Raw genomic sequence first — 24,610 nt, forward strand, 5'->3', positions numbered from 1 at the left:
ATTGAATATGTTCCGATGTCACTCAGTGGGTTGACGCTGCTTATTTCCCATGAACAACTGATTATTTGATGTCAACAGTGAAATAACTTCATCATTTATCATATTACACACTTTTGTTCAAAAATGACATGTCTTTAGGTCTGGTATTCAAAATGGCAACTGATGTATATCTATTTTAAAGATCCTCAAGCATTGCTAGTTTAATCTTTGCTTTCTTTTTTACTGGTTATAATGGGATTTTTAACTAATGCAAGAGAGGTAACAAACCTGATACAGTAGCATAGATTGATTGCTGAATTCATAGTTAAGTTCTGAAAAAGGGTCCAAAATTTCAACCAGCTTTTCAGTAGTACTAATTTCTAAGCCTGGCATTAACTCTATTTGTGCCACACAGGTACAGGTTGAGGTTGCTCTACAATTCTCATCAACTTGACAAAAGTGTTGTCCCACTCAGTCTCACAGTGGAGAATCAGACTGTGTTCTGGTAAACTAGTTTTTTTTGTCTACCAGTTAATATTTGGCAAAAACTCTGATGAAAATGCTTACCCAGTGCTATCACTTAGTCCATTCCTTGATAACTTGCTTGATAACTAAGCTCAAGGTATGGCCAAAGCATAATATGTTACTAATTGAAAACTCCAAACTTGCCTCCTATGGCAATGAAAATATGGCCAAAGCATGATATTAACTTTAGTTTTATGTTACTAACAACCTTCACACAGTGGAAAGCATTGTCTGACACAATTACTTCAACTTTATTCAAGATATTCCAACTTTCTAGACACTGAGTAAAAGTCTGAAGTGTATGATGTGATGGAAGCTCATGCTTTTCAAGATCTTTTGTTGGTTTATGAAATGAACAATCAAACCAAGGCACTGTTCATTTGCTGTAGAGGTTCATAGGTCAAAAGTAATGATTACAATATTTTTCGGTGTGTAAGACAACTTTTTTCCACATAGGCTAAAGAAAATGGATTATTATGGGAAACGACTGTCAAACAGTGCTAAATTAGGGGGACCTTTCTTAAATTTAAATTAAACATTGTACTAACAATGCTAGAGTCATATCCATAAAGAACACAATAAAAAAAGATAAGTTTGAAAATTGATAGTAACTGTGAGCACAAAGCTCTATATGGGCACTTAACATGAGTTCACAATATGAGGAGACCATACACACTAAAATGGCTGCTACACAAGAGTGAATTTTCAGAACTTGTTTTCAATTAATTCAGTGATGCAAAAAAAGATTTTGAAAGTTTTCATTAATGTTTTGATGTAAATATATGAAACAAACATATTTTATTTTATTATGGACACTACTTTTGAAGTATTCTAAAGAATAATAAAAGATTATGCTGATGTTGAATAAATAAATAAATGATAACTGTGAAAAATATTTTTTCCCCTGAAAATAGAGGTGTATCATTTACAAAAGTATGTTTTATGTACCTAAAAATATGGTACATCACTTGGTTGAGAAAGTTGCTCTAAACAACTTCGAGAATGCTAGGTTTTTGTTTTGGGATACAAATCCCACTTAATTATTTCGTTGATATCACTTGGAATTCTGAATCAGTAGATTTGAGCAACATTACTTACCTTTTTCTGCTTCATGCTCTTTGTAACTTAGCTAGAGATTTGTATAGTTGACTGCATCTGATTATTGTACATATGTTGAATTTACAGTACCATAACTAATGTTACTGGTACTTGATGACTGTGATGAAAATTGTGCTCTTGCAAAGCCATTGCTACTGAAAGTTGAACATTATTTTGATGCATCTCCCTAAATGCAGCATTATAGAGAAGTTGTTAATGGTTTTGCATGTTCATAGTATTGCTGCTAAATTTCAGCACCACTTCACTGTGTTTGCACACACATTCATTATGATGATCTTACAGATGGATGAAATGTTCTTTTATAACAGATCTATTTGTATTTCAATAAATATTCAACTTAAATGAATCCTTTGCTTTGCCATTATTAATTATTCTTTTGCTTCTCAAGAAAATTTGTGGCAACCAATCAAATAAAACTTGTGTACTTGGTTCTACTTCTTCCTTCTCATCTTGACTACTCATTTTTAACTGACATCATCACTATATGAAATTCTCATTCAAATTCACCAAATGTTAATATTTGCATCATGTGGGGTCAAGAGAAACAAATGTTTCTGGGTATCCTGGGTTGTTTTTCAGGCTGCAAAAATTTTTTTGAGGCTTGAAAAGTATCAGACATTAATTCTTGCCATGATTTATTTGTTTTTCTTGGGCATCATGGTAGGTGAAACAAAATATGCAACCCAGTTAAATAATGAATGAATATTTGCCATAAAATTTTATCGATGCTATAAGCATAGCATCTTTGGCTATCAGTTTTCATTTCTTTCTGTTAGAAAGGACTTACTCAATCCTTTTTTTTTTGTATGCTCTGTTTTTCACACTTAAAAGTGTTTTTGATTAGATATTTTGACTGTTTGTCAAAACTAAATGATTAGCATGTACAGAAATTTTTATGTGGTAACTAAGGGGATATGAAACATATGGAAGAAAACTAAAATCATCAGTAAAGGAATGGTTGCCATTTACATTTTAAAAGAAAAGAACTTACAAAACCTTAGCAGAATTCTACAAGTGGGTGAAAGTGTTTGCAAACCTGGTGAAACAGGAGAAAAACTCCAATTGGTCAGGTGGTGGTTGAAAAACAGCAATAGTGGACCAATCAAGATGTGGCAAGGTAAAACAACCAGGATCTTAATCCAGGAAAATTTGTATAAATACCTTTATAAGACACAACATTGTCATAATCTCATGAAGAAGACTTTTAGTCGAAATATCACTGCACAACAATGTTTTTTAAAAGTTTTGCTTCCTGAAAAGCTTTTGCTGATTGTGACAGGTACCTGGTGGGTGTGCACAAATATAGTTTTGGGTTTGCTTCATCACATAGGAACTCTGAGAAATAGACAGTTAACTGTTTACCAGCAATAACGTATTTAATTGCATTTATGTTTCTACTATGCTGTTAAGTTTAACATAATTAAAAGTGTTTTGCTCCTGATCTTCATTTGTATTCAATGTCCAGTGCATTACTTTGCAGTGTCCAACAGTAGTCAGCAAGCATTGATGGATTCCAGTTGCCCTAATATCATTTTTCCATTGTAGCAATGTCTTGGTGAAACTGAAGATTTTGATGAAATGGTACGTGATGGGCAAATTTGGATGTGATTTTCATGATCAGCAGCTAAAAATCTTTAAGGGACACCCAACAGTGTTCAAGAAGCAAAATCTTTGTTGTGTAGTGTATCCTGTCATAGTCTTATTGCTACCTTAGTATATCGATGTGAAACATATTGTTCAGTTACGCATCACAGTAGGAAGCCTCTTTTTTCCAGTAACCTGTATAACCAATCTGCTAATTCAAAGCTGGCTAGTACAGTTATTTATTTTGAATAAATATTTGTTCCTTTTCTTTATTTGTTTACTTGTCTTTTCTTTACTAGACATGTTTGAAATTATTTTCAGCAGTGCTTTTCAGAATCTGCTTTCATGTAGATGCTTATAGCTACATGACAAATATCAGAGGACCTGAATACCATACTCATTTCCTGTTGCTAAACTTCATTGTATCATAAAAAATATGTTATATAAAGAGCATCATTGCACTCATGAATACTAAAAATGGAATCAGTTGGTAAATTAAAATTCCATTTTCTCAACAAGTGTTGATTTTTCTTAGAGAAATGTTATGTAGAAATATAGCTGCAAAACATTAACTAATTTAACTTTGATAGTGGAGATGTAGTTACATTTAACTTAAAGATGTTAAATATATTAGGATAATGAATACAAATAATACTGAATATTATTCAAATAAAAATATGATGGACAACTAGGTAAAAAGTATTGAAATATAAACTTATTTTTGCATATTAAAATGTATAATTTCAAAAGTATTTTTGAGTAAGAACCCTATAAAAGCATAATTGATTTTTAAAGTATTTCTAATTCAATAAATTTTGAGTTGATTGTATACAAATTGTAATAATTTGGTGGCAGTTTTAAAAAAGAGAAGATCTATTAAGGAAGTTTCTTAACATTGTGCATAAATGTTTGATATTTATCTTAAAAAATTCAGTAAAACTTCAGAAGTGTTATTTTGGTTTTGATGGAAAGTCTGTCTAAAGCAAGGCTATTTTGGCTTATAGCTATTTAATTGTAATTTTGATTCATACTGTGAGAATGTTTTTCAGTGTGTTTATAAAACCTAGAATGCACACTTGATAGAAACAAAAATATTCAACTATTTCTTGATGAGTTACATGTAAACTTGTCAGTAACAAGTGGTCTCAGACAATGAGAGTATTTACAATGAAGAGCACAAAGTATTTTGTTTGCTTCACTCTCTTGTATGCTGTTGATTTGATTCTAAAATTTGTGAAGACTTCTATTTTTATTTATTTTAACTTCAACAGGAACCTTATCATGATTACATTCACTTCATTTGTCACATATTGTGATGACAAAAATAGTCATTTCTATGAGATCAACACCAAATGTTGGGGCTAAAAGTAATTATTCTTGAAGTAATATTATTTGACATATAATACAAAAATACTAGTCTTTATTATTATTTTGTCTTGTTTTTCATATTAAATTTTAACATTGTATGTCATGAGTGTTTTTCTAAATAGTTATGTTCCAGATATTAGCACTGATGAATCACAACTGCCTTGTACCAGTCTTCTACACCATCTGCTGGCATTACTGACAGGTACACCATTGGGCATTGATCTAACAGCACATCAGCATACCTTGCAGTTAGCAGGCAACATCATGGCTGGTTTGTAGTTTGTTTGTTTTTAAATGTTATATTCAAGAGATAACATATTACAATAAAGTATTTAGTGTTTAAGGAGAAAAAATTAAGTACTAAATTGGCTGCATTGAAAAACTTAGCACAAACAATTACCAAGGAAAGTTTAGGTACATTTCAAAAGACCCATGTGCTTGAATATTTTTTAATAGTTCACTATTCTTTTACAATATTTTTTTTCTTTATTATTCTTAAATATTTGTAATGTTTAATCATTCTTCAGTATTTTTGTGTCGTGTGTAATCTGTTATATTAAACACTCATTGTTTAGTGTATTTTGGATTATACATAAGCCGTTTCATAACATCTTTCCACCACCAAAGAGAATTCATACAAAATTCTTTAAAACTGTATGGGTGCCTGCACAATTTCTAAAACCAATCACTCATTTATTTTTATACATGAAAATTAAAAGCCAAACCTATTATTGTTCCTTATTATTGTGTACATTAAAAAAAATTTAAAAATCAGCTAACTGAAGATTATACACAATTACTTAGCCCATATTCGACTTAGAATTATCTGTAAACTTTCACACCAAACTAAGGAATTTGTCATTTCAAAGATAACATCCCAATATTACCTTATTCATGGATTGTTTACTCAGATATATGTGGAAGCTACAAGTTCACCTATATAGAAATATTAAATGCCACTTTATCTCAGGAATTTTACATACGACTGGATGAGAATTATCTTCATTTGACTAAGTTATTTGTATACACACACGCACACAAACAACTAATTATGAAATTATTTGATTTCAGCTCTAAACTACAGGCTGCATAGATGTGGATACTTGTAAGAGTATCTGAATAATAATTAAACAGAATCTTCTGAACTTAAAACAGTCTTTATTAATTTCACAAACAAATGTGTGTAGTTATATTGGATGCTGGACAGTCATCTTTACTGGAGTTGTGAATTGTTAAGAGTTATTTCCAAGCCAACCAGTTTAATTAGGTGATATTCCAGACTCTTCCAGAATGAGATCTTGATCCAGCCTGTCTGAATCTCACATTTGAATCATAAACATCAGACTTACCTACTATTCACATTCAAACAATAAGGGGAAGGGGGTGTAACTTTGAGATGTCATCTGACCTACCATTAAAGAACACTGCTATTGACCTTCATGTGCCTGGTGCAGCTTTCCAGCCACATCTTCTCATGGATATACCAGGTGTTATCTTTAAAGGAATAACAAAGATGAAAGGTAGCTAAAATGCAATCAGGTTTGACTTTCTCGCAAGTGTGTGATATGTGAAAACATCATAGAGCTGAGCAACATAATCAATTATTTATTTGTGAAGATTACATGGCTTATAAAATTATACTGATTGTTGTGAAAATAATCAATTATGCAAGATATTAATTAAATTGATTATCAAAAAAAATATCCAACTAATTTAAATAAAGGTCTATAGTCATCATTAAATTTGATTATTTCAACTAGCCATGTAACAAATAAACATGGTTGCCCAGTCTGTTATGGCATAGCTACTAGGATGCTTGCTGTTTTTACTGTTCTTTAATTGCTGAATAAAAGGAAGATAGATTGCCTGGCTGCACTTCATACCAACTGTCTTTGTTGTTGTTTTTGGTAAACTTCCGAAAGGGCTGGCACAACATGTTTTGCTGTCCTTTGCAAACATTGACTGTGTCACCCATATCCTCATTGCCACTCTTTTTCCATTATAGGAATTATACATAGTTATGCCCCCAAGAACCTGTTCCCTGTATAGATATATGCTGCACCCCTAGTCATTCCAGCAAGGCAAATTCTTTGGAAGCACTCGCCACAGCTAACATGAATTTCTAAGCTCCAAAAGTGCCTTGGTCTAGAATAAACAAAAAATATGAACAAAGTTAAAGTAAATTAAGAAGGGAGAAAACACTTCATATCTTTTTATAACACATTATTGCTAATAATTTATGAACTCAATAATAGCAAGAATATATTATTTCAAAACAGAATGTTGAATTTATGTAAAAAGGTGTTTACACTAACTAGTTATTGTCTAATGGTTCAGGAAACATTAATTAGTGCCGTTGATATCAGTTCATTCATAAAAATCCTTTAAAGGTATTTGGAGCTAAATAAAAATTACCTGACTGAACCCTTCATTAATGACTAATGATATATATTTATTGTCGCACATCTGGTGTTTGGGTGTTTTTATCACTGATGTGGTAGTGATTCTTCATCTCAAGCTTGCTCACTATTACTTAAGGTATACCTATTGATTGTTTCTACACACACACACATCTAGGCTTGTCAGTTTATTACACTCCTCATGCAAAGTACACTGAGTGTGTTTTCTTATGTATATGCTGGATAACTGTGTTTCCTATGGTGCATTAATCAATTTTGTCTTTTACCCACATTCATTTGGTTTGTTTGAGTTTTTGTTTTACTCATGGTTTGTTAGTTATGTTACCTATGGTTTTGTGACTAGGAATTAACCATTTGTCTATCTTGTTGTGTACATGAAATTTATTAATAGACAGTGTTTCTACCCAGGAATGTTAATTTTTGTTATGATAAAAATACAAAAATATAGTCTGAGAAATTGTCAAAGGCTGTTTTTGCCACAATACCTGTAAGTCAGTATGGGTAGAAAGTGATTTAATTTTGGAATTAAAAGATGAAATGACTGGCATAAACTTGTAGATTAATGTGTATTAATAAGATAAGGTTTTAATAGTAAAATATTTTTAACTTTGATTAGTTTGTCTTGATTGTACTAGTTTATATTAAATATATACTATGCTTACCCTTGCTTGCCTCGTTTGTTTGTTTTGAAGTTTGCTCAAAGCTACGCAAGGGCTATCTTCACAAAATTCAAAACAAACCAAACAAAATAAAAAGTACATGTTAAAAAATATTAAAAGATATGCAATCAGCTATAATAAAAGAAATAGCAAAAGTGCTTTGTGCTAGCTGGGTGCCTTCATGTGGTTGATATTGCAACATGTTTGTCAGTGCAAAGCCCAGGGAGAGTGTCATCAATCATTATAACTGAACAAAGAAGACCCTTTGCTTGGGTTGATGCTAAATTCCTCTAGTATGTAAACAAAATACGGTTTAACTCTGGAGTTGAAACACATTTTTGTATTATATTATCTTTGTCTTTTGTAGTGAGTGTGTTATTATGAAATAAAAAAAAATGTTTTAAACTTTTAATCAGCCATGGCATGTGTGAATATGCATGTTTTTTTGGGTTTTTTTAATTTAGTTTCATGTGTTTTTGAATGTAACTGCTCTGTTCAGCCTATTATAAAATTAGCTTGAACCCAGTAATAATTTTTTTACAGCAACCTCTATGCATTTAAGAGATTTTAAAGTAGTTTCAGTTCAGGAATGTAGCAAATATTTCTGGCTATAGAGGAAGCCTAAATTCAAAAATAAATTGTGTGAAATGTTCTAGAAGAAAACTATGAAGAAAGTCACTGTGCATTGTTATTACAGTAACTAAATTTTTTGTAACTTTACAGGTAAATGTAGTATATTTTCTTAATATTTTCTTATTTTTGTTTGTTTTGAGGTTAAAAGCTGAGTAATGTGATTAAATGCCAGTGGAGGGAAAGTGTGGACAATAAATAACAAGAAACAAAATAATCTTATCTACATGTTGCTTAGCCCTACTCTACCTTTCAGTTTCAACATTTATTGATTGTGTCACATAAAATGAGTAAAGTATTGTGTGATGTTAAGATACTAATACTTAATTAAGTACATTCATGTGTTTGAAGTCTTTCTGTTGAAGCTGGAATAATTTGAGTCTGAGTGTTTAGTATCGTTTTTGTTTGAGTTTCAGAGAGCAGATTATAGTGGAACTTACAAAAAAATGTTTTATGTATATTTTTGTAGCACTGATGCTCCGTGCATACTTTTGAAGCACTAAGCCCAATATTTTTTCTCTTTTACTCTTTTTATATTTTCTTTTATATATATTACAGAGATGGATTTATATAATCATAAAAATAAGTCACTAATCAATTATCAGATTTCAATTATAACATAAATGCTTACCTTGATATTGTTCAATATCTGGTCACAACAACTTTGCTTACCATAAGAATTTAATCATCATGCTTATTTATTGTTTAGGTAAAGTCAATCATGTCATAGCTTGTTTTTGTCCATAAACTGCAGTACATTGTTTAAGTCCACTGGGATGACTTTGGAGAATTTTACTTCTAGTGGGTTTCACTGTAGTGCAGTAATAACAATCAGGCTCATGAAAAATATGGAAATGGTTATTCTTCAGGCCTGCCTGTCATAGTTGTAATACCAAAAAGACTTTTTATTCATAGTGTATTGTAAATGTACAATTTGGTACTACAGCAAGTTAGTGGATCCAAATAGCATTTGGTTGGGAAAATGGTTATTTCCAAGACTATGGAAAATGCCAGAAGAACAGACTTATTCATATCCTGGGTGATTCAGCTGTAGTAAAATTATGAAAAGTTACCTTTTCTCTGACAGTCCTAAAAATATTAGCATCTTCTCATGATTATTTAACTGCAACAGATTGAATTTACAGTTATTTTGTGTTAATGAGGTTTGGTGCCATGCTCAAAAGTTCAATAAACAGTAATGGTTACAGGACTTGAACACTGTAGATTTATGTTGTAAGTCCCATTTATGTTTATGGTACTGGTAGATTTGTATTAAACCCAGTTTTTACTGTATATGACACTTATTTTGTAAGGATATACTACTGTAACTTTATGGTTATGTGGTATGGTGAGTGATTAATCTCTCAATAAAGTGGTTACACAATAGTGAAAATCTTGACTGGCTCCTCAAAAAAAAAAACTCAATAAAATTCTAGTTTTTATGTTCTTACTGTGTGTTAGTTATGGTGTAACCTAGTGCTAGACCTTATATTTTTCTTTTACACTTAAGAGGAATCCCTGAGCTAGTGATTCCTAGACCTCCATAAGAATTCCCATTCAAATAAAATATTAACTAGCACTGCTGGGACCATTATTATTTCTATACTTTTATCACCCCTCCTACTCAAATAGGTTCTAAAGTTCCAGGACTTGGTATTGTTAAGAGCTTTTTGTCTGTTCAGAATAGCCTAGATTTCGTTGTTCTCTAACAGTTTAATAATTTAGGGGTTTGAGTCAAGTCACCATCTTCAACTTTGTTACTTCAGTTTTGTTTGAAACAGTAATTCCAAATATTTAACTTTGTTTTTGCTGACCAGAACATTTTTTCTTGTACCATATATAATGAACTCCCATTTTTCTAGGCAGGGTGATTTACCCATCACATAAAACTCAAGGATTGTTTGAATTTGGTTCTGTCAGATTTTTATCATTCATGGTGTATGAATTAGTTGACTTCTTATTAGTTCTTTTGGAAAAAAATTGGAATCCCTTTTTTTGCTTTTGTTTCCTTGTTATTCTCAAGATATTTCTCAAGTGAGTTGGTTTACAGAAAGACATCTTCAAGAAAAAAATGTCAGTTAATCAATTCATAAGGTGTCTTAATGCAGATACGCAGGCTGAATATTTTATTTTGAAATAAATAACGATTGTTTTCATTTTTTTATCACACATCATGACCAATTTGTTAATTTCTTCATTTATTTTCAGTTAATTAAATTCAGATGACCTAGTATTTTATCTTGCTTATTTTTCCATTATGAAGTAGATCTGCCTAATACTCTGAGGAAATCAGTTTAACCAGAGAGTACCATATTGTTGTTACTGTTTTAATTTCATGTATGCTGTATATGTTTTAATAATTAGAGTAATTGTATTTATTATGATTTTCTGAAGATTTATGTTATTCATGGAACATGTAGTTATTCTTTTTTTTTAATGTTGTCAGAACATTTTCACTGGCTTTGTTTCTTACTGTTTCCAAAGTATTTATAATGGTAACTTTATCTATAAGACTGAAATCAATATATGTATATTACCATATAACTTTATCTATAAGACTGAAATCAATATATGTATATTACCATATATATCACTGCTGGGTTTTTTTATCTGGAAAATTGCCCATAGTATTATAAATTTAATTGCTGTGTTTCTTTTGATTTAGTTTTATTGTCAGAAAACCAAGTTTTATTTCTTTTTAATCCAGGAATTTGCTTACAAAATTTGACATCTAAAAGTGATGGTACTCAGGATGTGATGCCTTCAGATCAAATGTGGAACTTTTTGAAGCCACACTATGTCATCCCTCTCATAGAGCAGCTTATCACGCATGTGATGAGGTAGTTCAGTTTACTGTTGTTGTTCAAATAATTAAGAACATAAGTAACATCTCAACCTCTATCATATTTATCATGTTCAGGTAAGCCTTTCGAGCTCTTGTGTTGGGAAAAAGGCATCATTGATATTGTACAGAATAGATATAGTGTGATTAATCTATTAATAACATTCTTTTTTACTATCATACTTAAGTTTTTATAACTATGCACCTTGGGATGAGCAACTGACCAATACAGAGGTTTTCAGTCTAACTTTCTTTACCATCTGTTTCTTTGATTGTTTGATTTGTTTTTATGGAATGTTAAAATTTCCCAAGATTATTTATTGTCTTGCAATGAAATAGATAGGTATTCTTCTTGAGATTAGTTGCTTTTGATGAATTTGTGGTTTGATTGTGTTATCACTTTCCTGTAAAGGTTTTCAGAACTAGATTTTAAATTTAACACAGGGATGTTGACAGGGGTGACTACATAGTTAAGTCCTTTGTTTAGAACTGCAGTGTGAGGTTCTCTGAGTTGGATATCTGTATGGTTGATTATATTGTTTTTTTGTTGGTTAAACTTTCAAAGTAGGTGCCTGTATGTATTCACAATGAAAGTTTGTTTTAATCGTGAAGGATTGTCATACATAAGGTTACTTCTGTGTTTACATGCATTTTTGCATGTTAAGATTTAACCTGATCTTTGTGTACTTGAAGATGATTACATCAGCATTTAAAAAGTTATGCAAATAAGAATAAAAAATTCAGAAAAAATAATTGTTATATGTTGTGCACCTGGGTATTTCACTGTTGCTCCTCCTCCCTCTATTCTGTTTGGGGTTTTAGCATGACATGATACAAGTCTACATACTTGAAATATAATTATTAAACTACCTGTTTTAATGTAGGTATCCTATAAACCACTGTGGAATAAGTTTCTTAATGTGTTTGAGGCCTAGGAACATGTTTAAGTTAACTAAGAACTATGGAAATTTGACCTGCTAATAAGTTAAAGCGTGTTTAATGGACATACTTAAAACACATATACTGATTTTTTAAGTAACAATTTTAAATTCAATTAATATCCAAGTTTTTCATAAACTTTTTTATACTGTTTCAGTGTTTATTAATGTTTCATTCATATCCTTTTCAGAATGTTAAATGTATTTGCACATATCCTAGAAAACCAACTTCCAGCCTCATTTCATGCCAAGTCAACACTCCCATCTTTGCCACATCCCCCCTCATTAAGTCCAATCAAACGAAAAAGTAAAGGGAAAGAGGAGGCAACACCAGTTCCTTCCAACATGCCAGGAGTGAAAAGCTCATCCAGTAGACCTATTCAAGGTCAACATTTACAGTTATACACAAAAATGTAGTGACTTATTATCAGATCATTATCATTGTAATATACATTTTGAAATTAATGAAGGCAGCCATTTTTATGCCAAATTAATAACAAAATTGATAAATTTAATTGAATATCGAAAGAAGTGTAAATAAGATAAATATGAACTTTAAGTTTTGTAATGACTATTGCTTGTATAGAGACAAATTATATGTTACTTAAATAATAAAATTATTTTTATCATTTTATAATATTCAACTGAATATTTGCATTTTTTGTTTATTTTTTATTTATTTTCAAATCAGGTAGTCTATTCGAAACTTGAAACAATTTAATTTTCATCACTTTATAAAGATCCTTTTATGTTATAATTTTCTGGAATCACACTCATAGCCCTTTTGTTAGATAAATACCTCACACTATTTAGCTAAGTAGAATTTTCATAACACAATAAAAAGTTGTTACAAGTTCAAGAATTAATTAAGATATTTATTATAGAAAGTTTTGCATTTTTAATATCACAAATATCCATTTGTTAGAAAATTTTTAACACACAATTCCTTTGTAGCTTTTCTTTATTTACCCAAATCTACCACACAAATAATTTTGATATTTGTCTTGTTGCTTTTATTATTCCGATTACTCTTTTAAACTGTTGATATCAGTTGTGAAACAACAGTGTTTATTTGTCTTTACCTGAATATGTTAGTCAAAATTAATTTGTAAAATAGTCTTCTTATAATACATTATAGCAATTTATAACCAGTCTTGTTATGAATGATAATGATATAGTTTTTGTTTTTTCTGGAATTATAAGTACGTTGGGACTCGTTAAGTTATAGTGAAGTAATTTTGTTTTTTAAGTTGTTGATAATATGTTGACTATTATAAAACTAAAACAGTATTGTAGCTGTTTACTTTTCTTAATTTTTTTACAGAGAAAAATGAATTGGAAAAGGAAAAACCTAGTGGTAAATCAGTGGGCATTGGCCAGTTTTATTCCTTTCCACTGTACATGAAAATATATGATGTCTTGAAAGGTGTATATTTCAGCTATAAGGTAATTGTGTCCATGATTGTTATTTTAATGAACAGAAACTTACTAAAATATGAAAAAAAACACTAAAATTTTGAAAAAGCTATATGTAATTATTAGAAGTACAGAAGTAACTTTTGTAAGTAAGTATTCTGTATAACTTAACAGAACCCAGGGTATTTTTTTAGCAAAATGTTTTTCAACAAAGTGGTCTAACATGTGACATCATCATGAATTTCTTTGTTGTGGGTGAAAAAATGTGTTAGTTGGAATGGAATATATACACAATAAGGAGGTGCAAAGATCTGGAAATTGACCTAAATGTTGAATAAAATATTTATGGAATAAGTACTTATTTTGTGAAATAAAATGATAGAAGAATAAACAAGGAATAAAGATGAATCTTAAATCACAAAATATCTGTAATCTGTGAAATAAGTGTATGTGTGTGTGTATGTAAAAACCTTTCTTTTAGGTTAACAGTTACATATTTATTGAGTAAGAGTATAAAATATAACTGTCAGAGTGAATTTTATTTTATTGTTGATTGTGAATTTATCTAAAAATAAACCTTAGTTCAAAACATTCATTCATTCATTCATATTTCATGAATCATCAGTTATGGTGATTGTTCTAAGTTATTGATTTTTATTAGTGTGTATGCAAAAGTAACTATAATGCTACTGAAGTAAAAAGTATTGAATAGTTACAACACTGTGAATGTCAGTATATATGATAACCAGAGTTTTACAACTGTAAAAGTGAACAGAAGAGATGAAAATTGCAAAGCTTTTTTTGCTGAGTATGGTTTAAAATGTAGAGTGTTTGCTATTCTGGATACGAGTATGGTAACTACTGTAAAGTGTAAACGTTTTTTGTCCTAGACCTGAATACAGCAACAGTTTAAAATTGAGCAGTCTGTTATCCTAGATATGAGTGTGATAATTAATTTAAAATGGAGCAACCTCTTATCCTAGATCTGTCTATAATAACCATTTTACAATGTAGCAGTCTGTTGGCTTAGATCTGAGTATGACAGCCAGTTGAAAATGTGGTATTGTATTATTCTAGGCCTGAGTGTGGTTATTGGTAACCAGTGTAAAGTGTGACAGTATTGTTCTAGACTTGAGTGTGATAACTAGCTTAAAATGTAGCAGTTTCTTGTTCTAGGCTTGGATCTGATAACCAGTTTAAAATGTAGCAATATGTCATCTTAGAAAGCATAGTTGAAGCTTCATTCTTAATTTCCCAAGAAAATTAGTCTTGAAACAGTAACTAGTAAATGTTTTAGAGAAGATGGGTGTTTATTAGTGTCTTCGAGTTGGATAAATAAACATAAGACTTGTTCTCTCAGGCTTCTTTTATAAAATTATTCTCAGGTTTGGTAAATCATTCTTTAACTGCGGATGTCTTTAGAGATATATTTAGCTTTTTTTTTTCAAGTGTGATGTTGAAGAAGAGTTCTATTTTGGCTAACTTTGTTCTTTGTTATTTCATGGAGGTAACACTTGATCTATCCATCAGGAGCATGGCATTAAAGCTGCATCTTGTGTACAAAGGTTGATAACAGTATCTTCCAATGGTAGATCAGGCAATACCTTGAGATTACAACCTACTTTATGTGTAAATGGGAATAACTAGTCATATGAGTAGTGTTAGTTGCTTTGTGTTAGCGAGAAATTATTGATTCAACTAAGTCATCTGAGATTCAGTTAATCTGATCCATCTTGACTGTTTCATTCAGCTTAGGAATAAATCTTGAGGAAGTATAGTCATTCTTATCAACCAACAACTCCAGTAAAAACTATTATTTATCATTTATAGGTGTTTTACAAATGTTGCTTTGTTTGTTTTGTCTAAACAAATGCAGTTTTTACACAACCTGTCTAGATCAATAATTTTTGAGCGCATGCTAAGTTAGTTTTAGCAGAGCTCATTATTACTGTGTAACATGTTTCCAAACTTTGGTTATATAGTGGGTTTACCTAATTTAATCTTTCAGTAAATCTATTTTAACTGAAAATACCACATGGTTATTGCAAGGCTATATTACTGTAATAAACTAAAAAAGATGGTTTCTATATGTTCAAATATAATTGGGAAACTTTGTCACATGATCTTTGTTAAAAAAACCTATTAATTTCAGTAAGTAATGCTTTAATAATATGCTTCTCCACAGCAATTCATTTCTGGTTCAACTTTATATATATTTCTGTTATAAGTGACACATCTAAAGTATAACAGTTATGTAATTTACAGACATTTTACAAACTATTTTTACACGCTATCATTGAACATTTGAGCTACAGGAATGGATATTAATAATATATTTTCCTCATTATTTGTAAATGCACAAATTAGAGACATTCCTGAATGTTGTCATTGTTGTTACAGTTTCTATGGTGGAAAACCAGTTGCCAAACAAATTACTACTTGTGTAGAAGAAACAAAATAAAATTAATCTGTGTATTACATTTTTTTGGTGTTGTTACCATATTTTATAACCAAAGTCAAAGTTCATTTTATACATTTTTAATTGTAGTTACCAATAGCTACATGAGATTGTCATTTTAAATTTTATAGAAAACTACACTTTTCAGATTGTTATCTAACACAAGGAGGAAAAAAATGTTCTTATTTTTCCTCTTTACTTTTACAGATTTCTGCAGATTTTCATGGTAATGAGAAATTTTCCGGACTCTTGCGAGTATGTGTAAGTGTTCTTTCACAGATCCTAGAAATAGCTGGCCTTCAAGAAATGGGAAAGCATGCTGAGGAAATTTTAGGATATTTGAAAGCTTCCATTGCCATAGAACCATGTGCTACCATACAGTGTGTTCGTCAGGTGGGGTGACAAGTTGTTTTATACTAATAGAAAATCAGGGAAATTACTATACTTCTTTATTAATAATAGTTTTAGGGAAAAAGCATATTAACACCCAGTATATGGGTCAGTGAGACTGACTGAATACAAAAGAACATCACTGTATACAGTATTCAAATTAGAACCAGAAAATGTACTCCAATAAAATACATTAGTTAATCCTCTGGGAGGCAGTTCCCAATTTTCCTGTATGTTTAACCCATGCCTAGTTTCATGTTTTTTATTGTACCTGGGTCCGGCATGGCCAAGCGTGTTAAGGCGTTCGACTTGTAATCCGAGCGTAGCGGGTTCGAATCCCGGTTCAAGCCCATATATCTTTTGTTGGGTAATCAGATCATTCTGTCATTACTTACATGCTCTCTAGTTGTGCTTTTGTCACTAAATGAATGACTAACTATTTTTTGCCTGTTCTTAATAGGAGTCTGCACGTCACACTCATCAGCTACACTTGGAGGTTGCTAGAGCAGGTTAGTTAATCAAGTTGAAGAAGTTATTTCTTTGACCTACCTAATATCTTGTTCATTTCGGTATTTTCTCAACATCTATCTTAGTTGGGCCCAAGCATCTTTTCTCTATTTCATTTGATGGAGCTTTCAGTTCTCCATGTTCTTACTGCTCCTCTATTACAGTTTGTGAGGTTCTTTTGCTTTGGTAGATGTGGTCTTTCTTAACAGCCCTTATCCCTTTAGGTTGCACACTTAATGACCAGAAGCATCTTGTGAGAGATTAACAGCTCTTATTATGCTTCCTCCTACCATTGGTAGGTGTCTCACTTCCTCTTTGTACAGATTTACCCATTTTAAAAGAATGAGGGGCATTGGTCAGTCAACAGAAAGCTTCAGGGTATTGGTCTTTGGCCAAGAAGGCTTATCATATCAACATCCCAGAACTTATTCCTTTACAATATACTCTGATTCATTTTCTCTATCTGGCCAGAAATAATCTGATAATACTTATCTCAATCACTAGGGTGCCTCTATATTCAAACACTGGATCTTTTTTTGGGGCACATGCTTTTAATTTTATTGTGGATTGGCTTTCACGTCCAGACAAAGTATGTCCGACATAGTGATCTCTAAATCCTGATGTTTTACAGTCACTTTGTCTTGTGGGGTACTCTTCACATTGATGCTTTTTCCATATCCCTCAACCACAAATTGCCTCTGTTGTGGTTTTTGGTGCCTTGTCCTGTTGCTCTGGTTAATTTTTATATGGTCCTTGGTGAGAAGATCTACCTTGTTTTGATGGGTAGCTTCTTTTCTTGCTCATTCCATTTTCCTTTCCTCCAAGAACATGTATCAATGTAAATGGAACATTTTCCACTACTAGTCTCTGGGTAGAGGATTTTTCCATGCTGAACCTACTTTTCCTCATATTGTATATTTCCTCAGATGGCTTTTTGATTGGGTGGGTGTCTTCTGTATCCTTAATCTCTGGTTATTAGGCAACCTTATTCCACATCTTTTGTTTTTATTGGTACCATAGAGGGTTTACCTCTCCTATGAATTTCCTATTGATGTGCTTCTTCTGGATTCATCATCTTCTGTTGTGAGCTACTTTTCCATATTGGGAGTTTAAATTTGATACTTCACTGCCTCACTTTGTCTACATTCAAACCACTTTCAACATGCTCCTTGTTTAACCATTCCCTTAAGACATATTTCCTTTTTTTCTTAGCTAGTGGACATTGGAGGTCTAATTTATTTGCTGTTGATGCTTTACTTTCTCTGTCATCTTTCATATATTCTCCTTTATCCAGATCATTTTTCTATCCTCAAAACTTTGGCAGTTCATGAGAGTAACTCCTCCTTTTGCCAATTTTCCTTCTTTTCAATTCTAGAATTTATCCTCACCCTGATCTAGATAGACTTCTAGGTCCTGTATGTACTATTCACTGTTGTACTGCCTGCTTGTTTTCCTTTTGTGGTGCCCATTTCCAATTCTTTATTTCTAAATAACCATTTGCTGTTTATGATCTTTCTCCTTTCACCCTCACCAATTGGGGTTGGCTTTTAATTCAGTTAGCTATTTCTCTTTATCATCTTCCTTCCAGACTTTGTTCAGGACGTCTTCTCATCAAATTTGACACCTTTTCATTTCATTGGTTTTTTTGTCTTCATTGTCTCTTGGAGGAAATTCTTCAGTTGGGCATTTAGACTACCACTAATATGTTTGTCTCTCACTATATGCATAGGATATCAGTTTCTTCATCTTTGGGCTATTGCCTGTAGCCAGTAAGTTATTTCTTATTATCCTCTACTTTTTGATCAGATGCTGTTATATACCTTTTTATTATCACTCATTGTTTAGTTCCCACTAAGTGGCAATGGTTATCACCATGTATTCTTTAACTGATCAAATCCAGACTGCAAGGCCTTGTCAACTTGCATATTATAATTAAGTGGCCATGCAACACACACCACACTGCAGAAATGAGGTGTTCCACAAGATTGCTTGTGCATTTATCTTTGCAATGGATTTTCTTTATAAATGTGTATGTTCTGGACCATACTCACCCATGGACTACATGGGTAAAGCTACCCATCCTTACCATGCCTTGTATTGAGTAAATCAGCACAGTCTGCTTTTAAAGCTAGTGTTTTGTAGTCACACATTGCACTGTTTAATGTGTTGATTCTCATTTAATATCTTCAGTTAATATCTTCTGATGGAGTTTGAGATTCCATACTACTTACCAGTTCCAAGCCACTGGGTGGACTGTGAGGCATCCTTCTGAAGGAGTTAATGAAATACAAACAAAATACAAAAATGATTATAAAATCCGTCAGTTGAGAGCAGGGTGTTGGTGTTCTGCTGGTATAGATGATGTGCTATCCTCCAATGTGAAACAAAAACAAATAGGATTGTGCTGTCAAAATTTCTGTTCCCTTCTTCAATTGCTATCACTTATCCTACCATCCACATGGATGTTATTTCCTAGTGGCTGGGTTTTAGATTTAGAGTTGAAACAATCAACATGTCTTCATGTGTGTATTACAGGTCTCAGTATTTTTCTCTTGTTTCTACTCTTGTTATTCCATCAATTATTTTATTAAGGTGAACACAGTATGAACCTCTATACTGCCTCTACATGGATGTAGGTTTCCCATGTACTGGGATTTGGATTGTAGTTGCCTTACTTGTGGCATGATCCTCTTTTTTACCACCATGTAGTTGTCAGTAGCCAGATTTTAGATTGTATTTGACTTATCATTGTTATCATTCTCTTCCTACTTTCAAGTGGATGTCAGTTCCCAGCAGCATTGGTTAATTGGATCTTGTTAATGTGATCCTTAACACCCTAGCCACTCTACACCTAAGGCATATCCTTTTAATTTTACTAGCTGTTGTTTTTTGAGGTAAAGTTTCATAAAAATTGTATGGTTCAGATTACTGTCTGGTCAGATGTGCTCCTTTGTTTTTCTGCCCATATGTGCAACATATTTCTATGATGGGTAAAAAAGTATACTTGGATCAGAAATCACTTCTGATCCAAGTATACTTTTTTACCCATCATAGAAATATGTGGCCAGTGCAAGGTAATGTAAGAAGCACCATATGAAAGTGTCTGAAAGATACTCCTTAACATGAGACAGTGTCTTTCAGATATTTTCATATAATACTTCTTACATTACCTTGCACTGACCTCTCCTCCTATTCAGTGTGAGATTCAGCTATTTATGTGAGTGGAAATAATGCACTCTATTGGAAGCTGTAATTTTTCTATGCAGAGAATGTTTTTCCAATAGGTCAATTCCAGTTGAGAGAAGTCAGCACTGAACAAGAATAGTTATTTATGTGTTTGAAGATAACTATCTATCCTAAATACATTTTCAGTACAGGAAAATTATAACTTTTTTAGCTTGTGAGAATAAGTGTACTACTACTTTGACTCATTAAATGTGCCTGGGTCATAGGGTATCATATCTTTGTTTTAAGTTTATTTCTTTAATCTACATGTTTCTCTAACTTCATGAATGATACTAGCAAAAATTTTTTTTTCATAAGAACTTTTCCTTTTTAAAAGTGCTTGTGTAGCTTCAAACATAAAATTTTGGTTTAATCTTAATTTTTTGGTCCTTAAAAACATATATTACAGTTTGTAAATTTGTTTATTTCATATGAATTTGACTTAATTATATTTTTATTTTAATGTGTCCTACTCATCCACTAGTAGAGGAAGTTCAAATTGTTCATATGGAAGCCAAATCTGAAACTATGAACACATTTATATTGTAATAGAAGATCAGAAAAAGTGCAATATTTATTCATTAACAATAGTTTTAGGATAACATTAGATATAATGAATGATAGAAATTATTGTGGGAATAGTTCAAACAGACTCCTCTTTTGTCATGTATTGATACTGTACTTTTTTGATTAATCAGTAAAGTATAAATATATATATCATCCATTCATCTCTTTTTATTGCTATAGCAGAACACAGATTCTGTCTCTTATTTTCAAACATAATTTCTGAAAGCTTGCTTATTTTGCACTCTACACATGGAATATAGACATTTGATTATTAAATAAACAAGTTGTGAAAGCTTTCTTGTTTTTTTTCATTTTACTGTGAGGTGTATATTTGTTTAATTATCATTTCATGCAGCTTCTGAAGAAAATGTGAAAGTGTAATTAGAATTCAAAGCTTGTTTCTCACTGAGGAGGTTAATTTTAAAATTGTCATTTAGCTCACCTGTTCTGAAAAATGTATTAGTCATATGAGAATTTTTGTAATTATAATCTGCAGATCTAAATATATTTTCAAATGTTTAAATTATAAACAAAGTAACTCAGTCTTTTTTATTACATATGCAGTTGCTAAAGTCTCTGTTTGGCACAAACCTAGCAGCTCTGTGGGAAGGGTCACAGCAACCAAATACAACAAGCTGCAAACCAGGCTGTGCAGCTCGACTGAGCACTGCTGTTCATCCTGGACTTTATCACAGCTGTTTCACTGTACCTTACACTGAATTTACACAGTCTTTGTCTAGTAGTAGTGCTAAACCACTTCTTTTAACTGGTGATGGAGAACAGCTAGGAAGGTAATACTCCAGTAAATACATATGTGTTATGTTGGAAAACATTTAAAAAATTTGTCTGTGATCAAATTTGTAAATTATTTTGTTATCAGTGGCTGATTAGGTTATTGTATAGATAAAGTACTCATAAGATTATCACAAAATATAGTTTTTGAAACTGACAAAAAGTATTAACAGTATGAAACATTTGGGATGATTGTTTCTAATTAGATTAATGTTTGTTAATTTATGTGGAAACTTATGATTAAATCTCTTGTAATAAGAGTCAATAAAGATCACCATGGAAAATAAAAGAAATATGGAAAACAGAGAATTTAATAATTTTTATAAAACTAACTGAAATATTGTTTATTACTTAGGCATAAAGACATACACCAAATTAAAAAACTAATTAAATAAAAACTGGGAGATATTGGTTCATATGAAGTGAATTTAGTTTGTTTTGTTTTTTTTTTCTTAAATTGGGAAGTGCAACTAGTGTTAAATAGAAAGTGTGAAGTTGTTGATTTCTGTAACACTGTTTGGAAGTCTACATTAACTGATATTCAAAGCATATGAGATAAGAAAACTTGTGATAAGTGGATGGATGAAGCTATTGGCTCTTTTAAAAATAAAATAGAAGTTTCCTTTAATAATTGGTAATTATAACATGCAGACAAAGTAAAAGACACAATAAGGAGAAGTGGGCAGTTGGCTCTTGTAAAAGCAACTTTGCAGTCTACTGTATTAATTAATGATGAAAAGCAAGAAAACCGGTGATACTGAGTAGATGGAAAGATTTTAGGTTTTGTTGAAAAATATTTTTTTTAATATGTCAGAAGCAAGTTAGAAAAATAAAATGAGATATTGAATAGTGTAGAGGTAACTATGAAATATTTCTAAACTGATACTAGAGATATGTTGCAAAGTAAAATTTTATAGGTTGTTTATAATTATGCTTTATTACTTTGTAAGAGTTACATGCTTGGAATGCGAAACTAGAGAAAACAGGGAGTTTGAATGCTATTGTTTTCTGTAAAAATAAATTCAGAACTTTCTATATAAAGTATTGTGGAAAGTGAGTAACTGGAAATCTATGCAATGTACCAAATAGTAAATAGACATTACCTGAGAAAGCAAATCAACTGTCTCCGTGATCTTATGTACAAATAACACCTCAACATACAAATACACACATAGCTTGATAAAGCCAATAGAATACAAACAATCATGTCACAAAAAACAAATTTCTTGAATTAACCAAGTTTTCATAAAGTTGCATTGTCTGGAAGAAGAAGAATAGTCAGTCAGTAAGAAAATGTAAGGTCACTTGCAGTACTTTTGCCTCATAAAATAAGATGACCATGCAGTTCAAGCCACATTGGAAAACAAGAGTTCTTTGAAAGCTTTGCCCCAAACTATAGAACAGGCTCTTGAGGCTGTGATAGAAGTGTAAAGAATGACCCCCACCAAGTGATTAGTACTGTTGCTGCATAGTTCCAAGTGTTTCCCAATTACCATAAGAAGTTATATTCATAATGTGACATGTAATGGCAAAGTAACTTTTCTAAAGACACTCCTTGGACTAGAAAATATTGTACATCAGCAGCAGTTGGCATGGTATTTCCTGTCACAGCCTTCACCATTTTGAGGGATTATTATATTTTTACTAGTCCAGATATTCTCAGTTATTGAAGAATGGATACATTTTGGTTTAGCAACCATCTTCTTAGGAACTCATTGAATTGCATGCAAACAATGAAAAAATAGAAAATTGTTGTTGTTATGTAAAGGGGTGTTGTTTGAAAGGATTTCTTTTATATTAATTGATATATCACAAGAAAGGCCATCTATCAACCGTGCTAATGACCAGTTGATCAGACAATACAGGATTATCATCCAAGTGAGGACTTTACTTATTCAGCCTGAGTAAATAATTACAACTTGAATATCTTGGTGTTACCACTCACTTATTACTAGTCATTGGATGTAAATCCTTAAAAGCATGTGCAGTTCATCCTATAAAAGTGTTTTAAACAGTCACCTCCAAAGGACACCCTCATCAAAATTTTTTCCTAGGTGTTGAGTACAACCCCCACATGCCCATACTTTAGTTTCTGTGATTACTATGTGTAACTTTGTTACTGATTTAGATATTACAAGGGTCAGATTGATACACTGAATGCTAGTGGTAATATTGCACTCCTTCTGTTGTGTGTAACATTTAATTGCATTTTCTCTGTAGTGTGCATTTGTTTACTTAATGATAGACTGTATATTATTTTCTTAGAAATCACCAGTACTAATTAACAATGAAGATGTAGATAGAAAGTAAAATTACTAAGAAGAGAAACATGAAAGCTGTTGGCTTTTATAAAGATAGGTTAGAAATATCCTCTGTTAATGGTTACATAAACATACAAGGCAAGTTCAGTGAGAGATATGCACAAGATAAAAACCAGTTGGTTTGCACAGATATAGTTTATAAAATATTTTGTATTAAATGGTGATGTTGACATTGTGAGAGAGTGAAACTGGTGATGCTGATACGGTGAAAAAGTAAAAATTGGTGATGTGAACATACTGGGAGAGTGAAACTGGTAATGTGGACATGGTGGTAAAGTAAGACTGTTATTAAAGGGGATAGCAAGGAAGTAAAACTGTTATATAAAGAAACTTGGAAAGTTATTAATATGTTTAAAAATAACTCAGAATCCTGTATAATTAGTAACAACTTTAAAAGATATTTATAATAAAATATCAGAATGATGTAAGGGTAAGCATCAATGTAATAGTGATTTTTAAGTTTTATATTTTATGTAATTGTTTTAAGTTTGGACAATTTTGTGGATGTACCTGGATTAAAGTGTAAAGGTAGTATTAGTTTGTACACATGTTGTTTTCTGTGCTTATTTTGTTGAACATCACTTTGAATTTAATGTTATCGCTTCATGAGAGACTTTTAATTAACAAAATTAAATATCTGTGTCGGATGTATTATATTGGTGCTTTTATCTCTTGTCTATTTTGTAGTGTGTTTTCTTTGTCTTAAAAATCAACAAGTTATATTTCTTGTTTTTGATAAGTTGGTTAAGTTGGATGAGGAAAAGAAGTGAAAGAAAACTGACCTCTTTGTTGAAATCAGGGTCTAGAGGCGAGAAGGCTTCTCTCAGCTCTCACATAAGACTGTTTGAACCATTGGTTATAAGGGTATGA

The 24,610-nt window shown here is 31.5% G+C and overlaps 1 protein-coding gene across 10 annotated transcripts in view; it reads left to right on the forward strand.

Annotated features, from left to right (window-relative positions):
• The window catches only part of htt (huntingtin), a 303,204-nt gene that overhangs the window by 101,289 nt on the left and 177,305 nt on the right, over window positions 1-24,610 (forward strand). For all 10 annotated transcript variants that reach the window (XR_013028209.1, XR_013028210.1, XM_076501072.1 and 7 more), the window contains 7 exons: window positions 4,698-4,846; window positions 10,992-11,124; window positions 12,256-12,449; window positions 13,389-13,510; window positions 16,146-16,331; window positions 21,192-21,418; window positions 24,481-24,604. Coding sequence is in view for 8 of the 10 variants with exons in the window: in XM_076501072.1 (XP_076357187.1) it covers window positions 4,698-4,846; window positions 10,992-11,124; window positions 12,256-12,449; window positions 13,389-13,510; window positions 16,146-16,331; window positions 21,192-21,418; window positions 24,481-24,604 (1,135 nt within the window). In the remaining 2 variants the exon portion in view is untranslated. The remainder of the gene's footprint in view (window positions 1-4,697; window positions 4,847-10,991; window positions 11,125-12,255; window positions 12,450-13,388; window positions 13,511-16,145; window positions 16,332-21,191; window positions 21,419-24,480; window positions 24,605-24,610) is intronic.

The sequence above is a fragment of the Tachypleus tridentatus genome, chromosome 5 (genome assembly GCF_004210375.1).
Source record: "Tachypleus tridentatus isolate NWPU-2018 chromosome 5, ASM421037v1, whole genome shotgun sequence".
Classification (NCBI taxonomy): domain Eukaryota; kingdom Metazoa; phylum Arthropoda; class Merostomata; order Xiphosura; family Limulidae; genus Tachypleus; species Tachypleus tridentatus.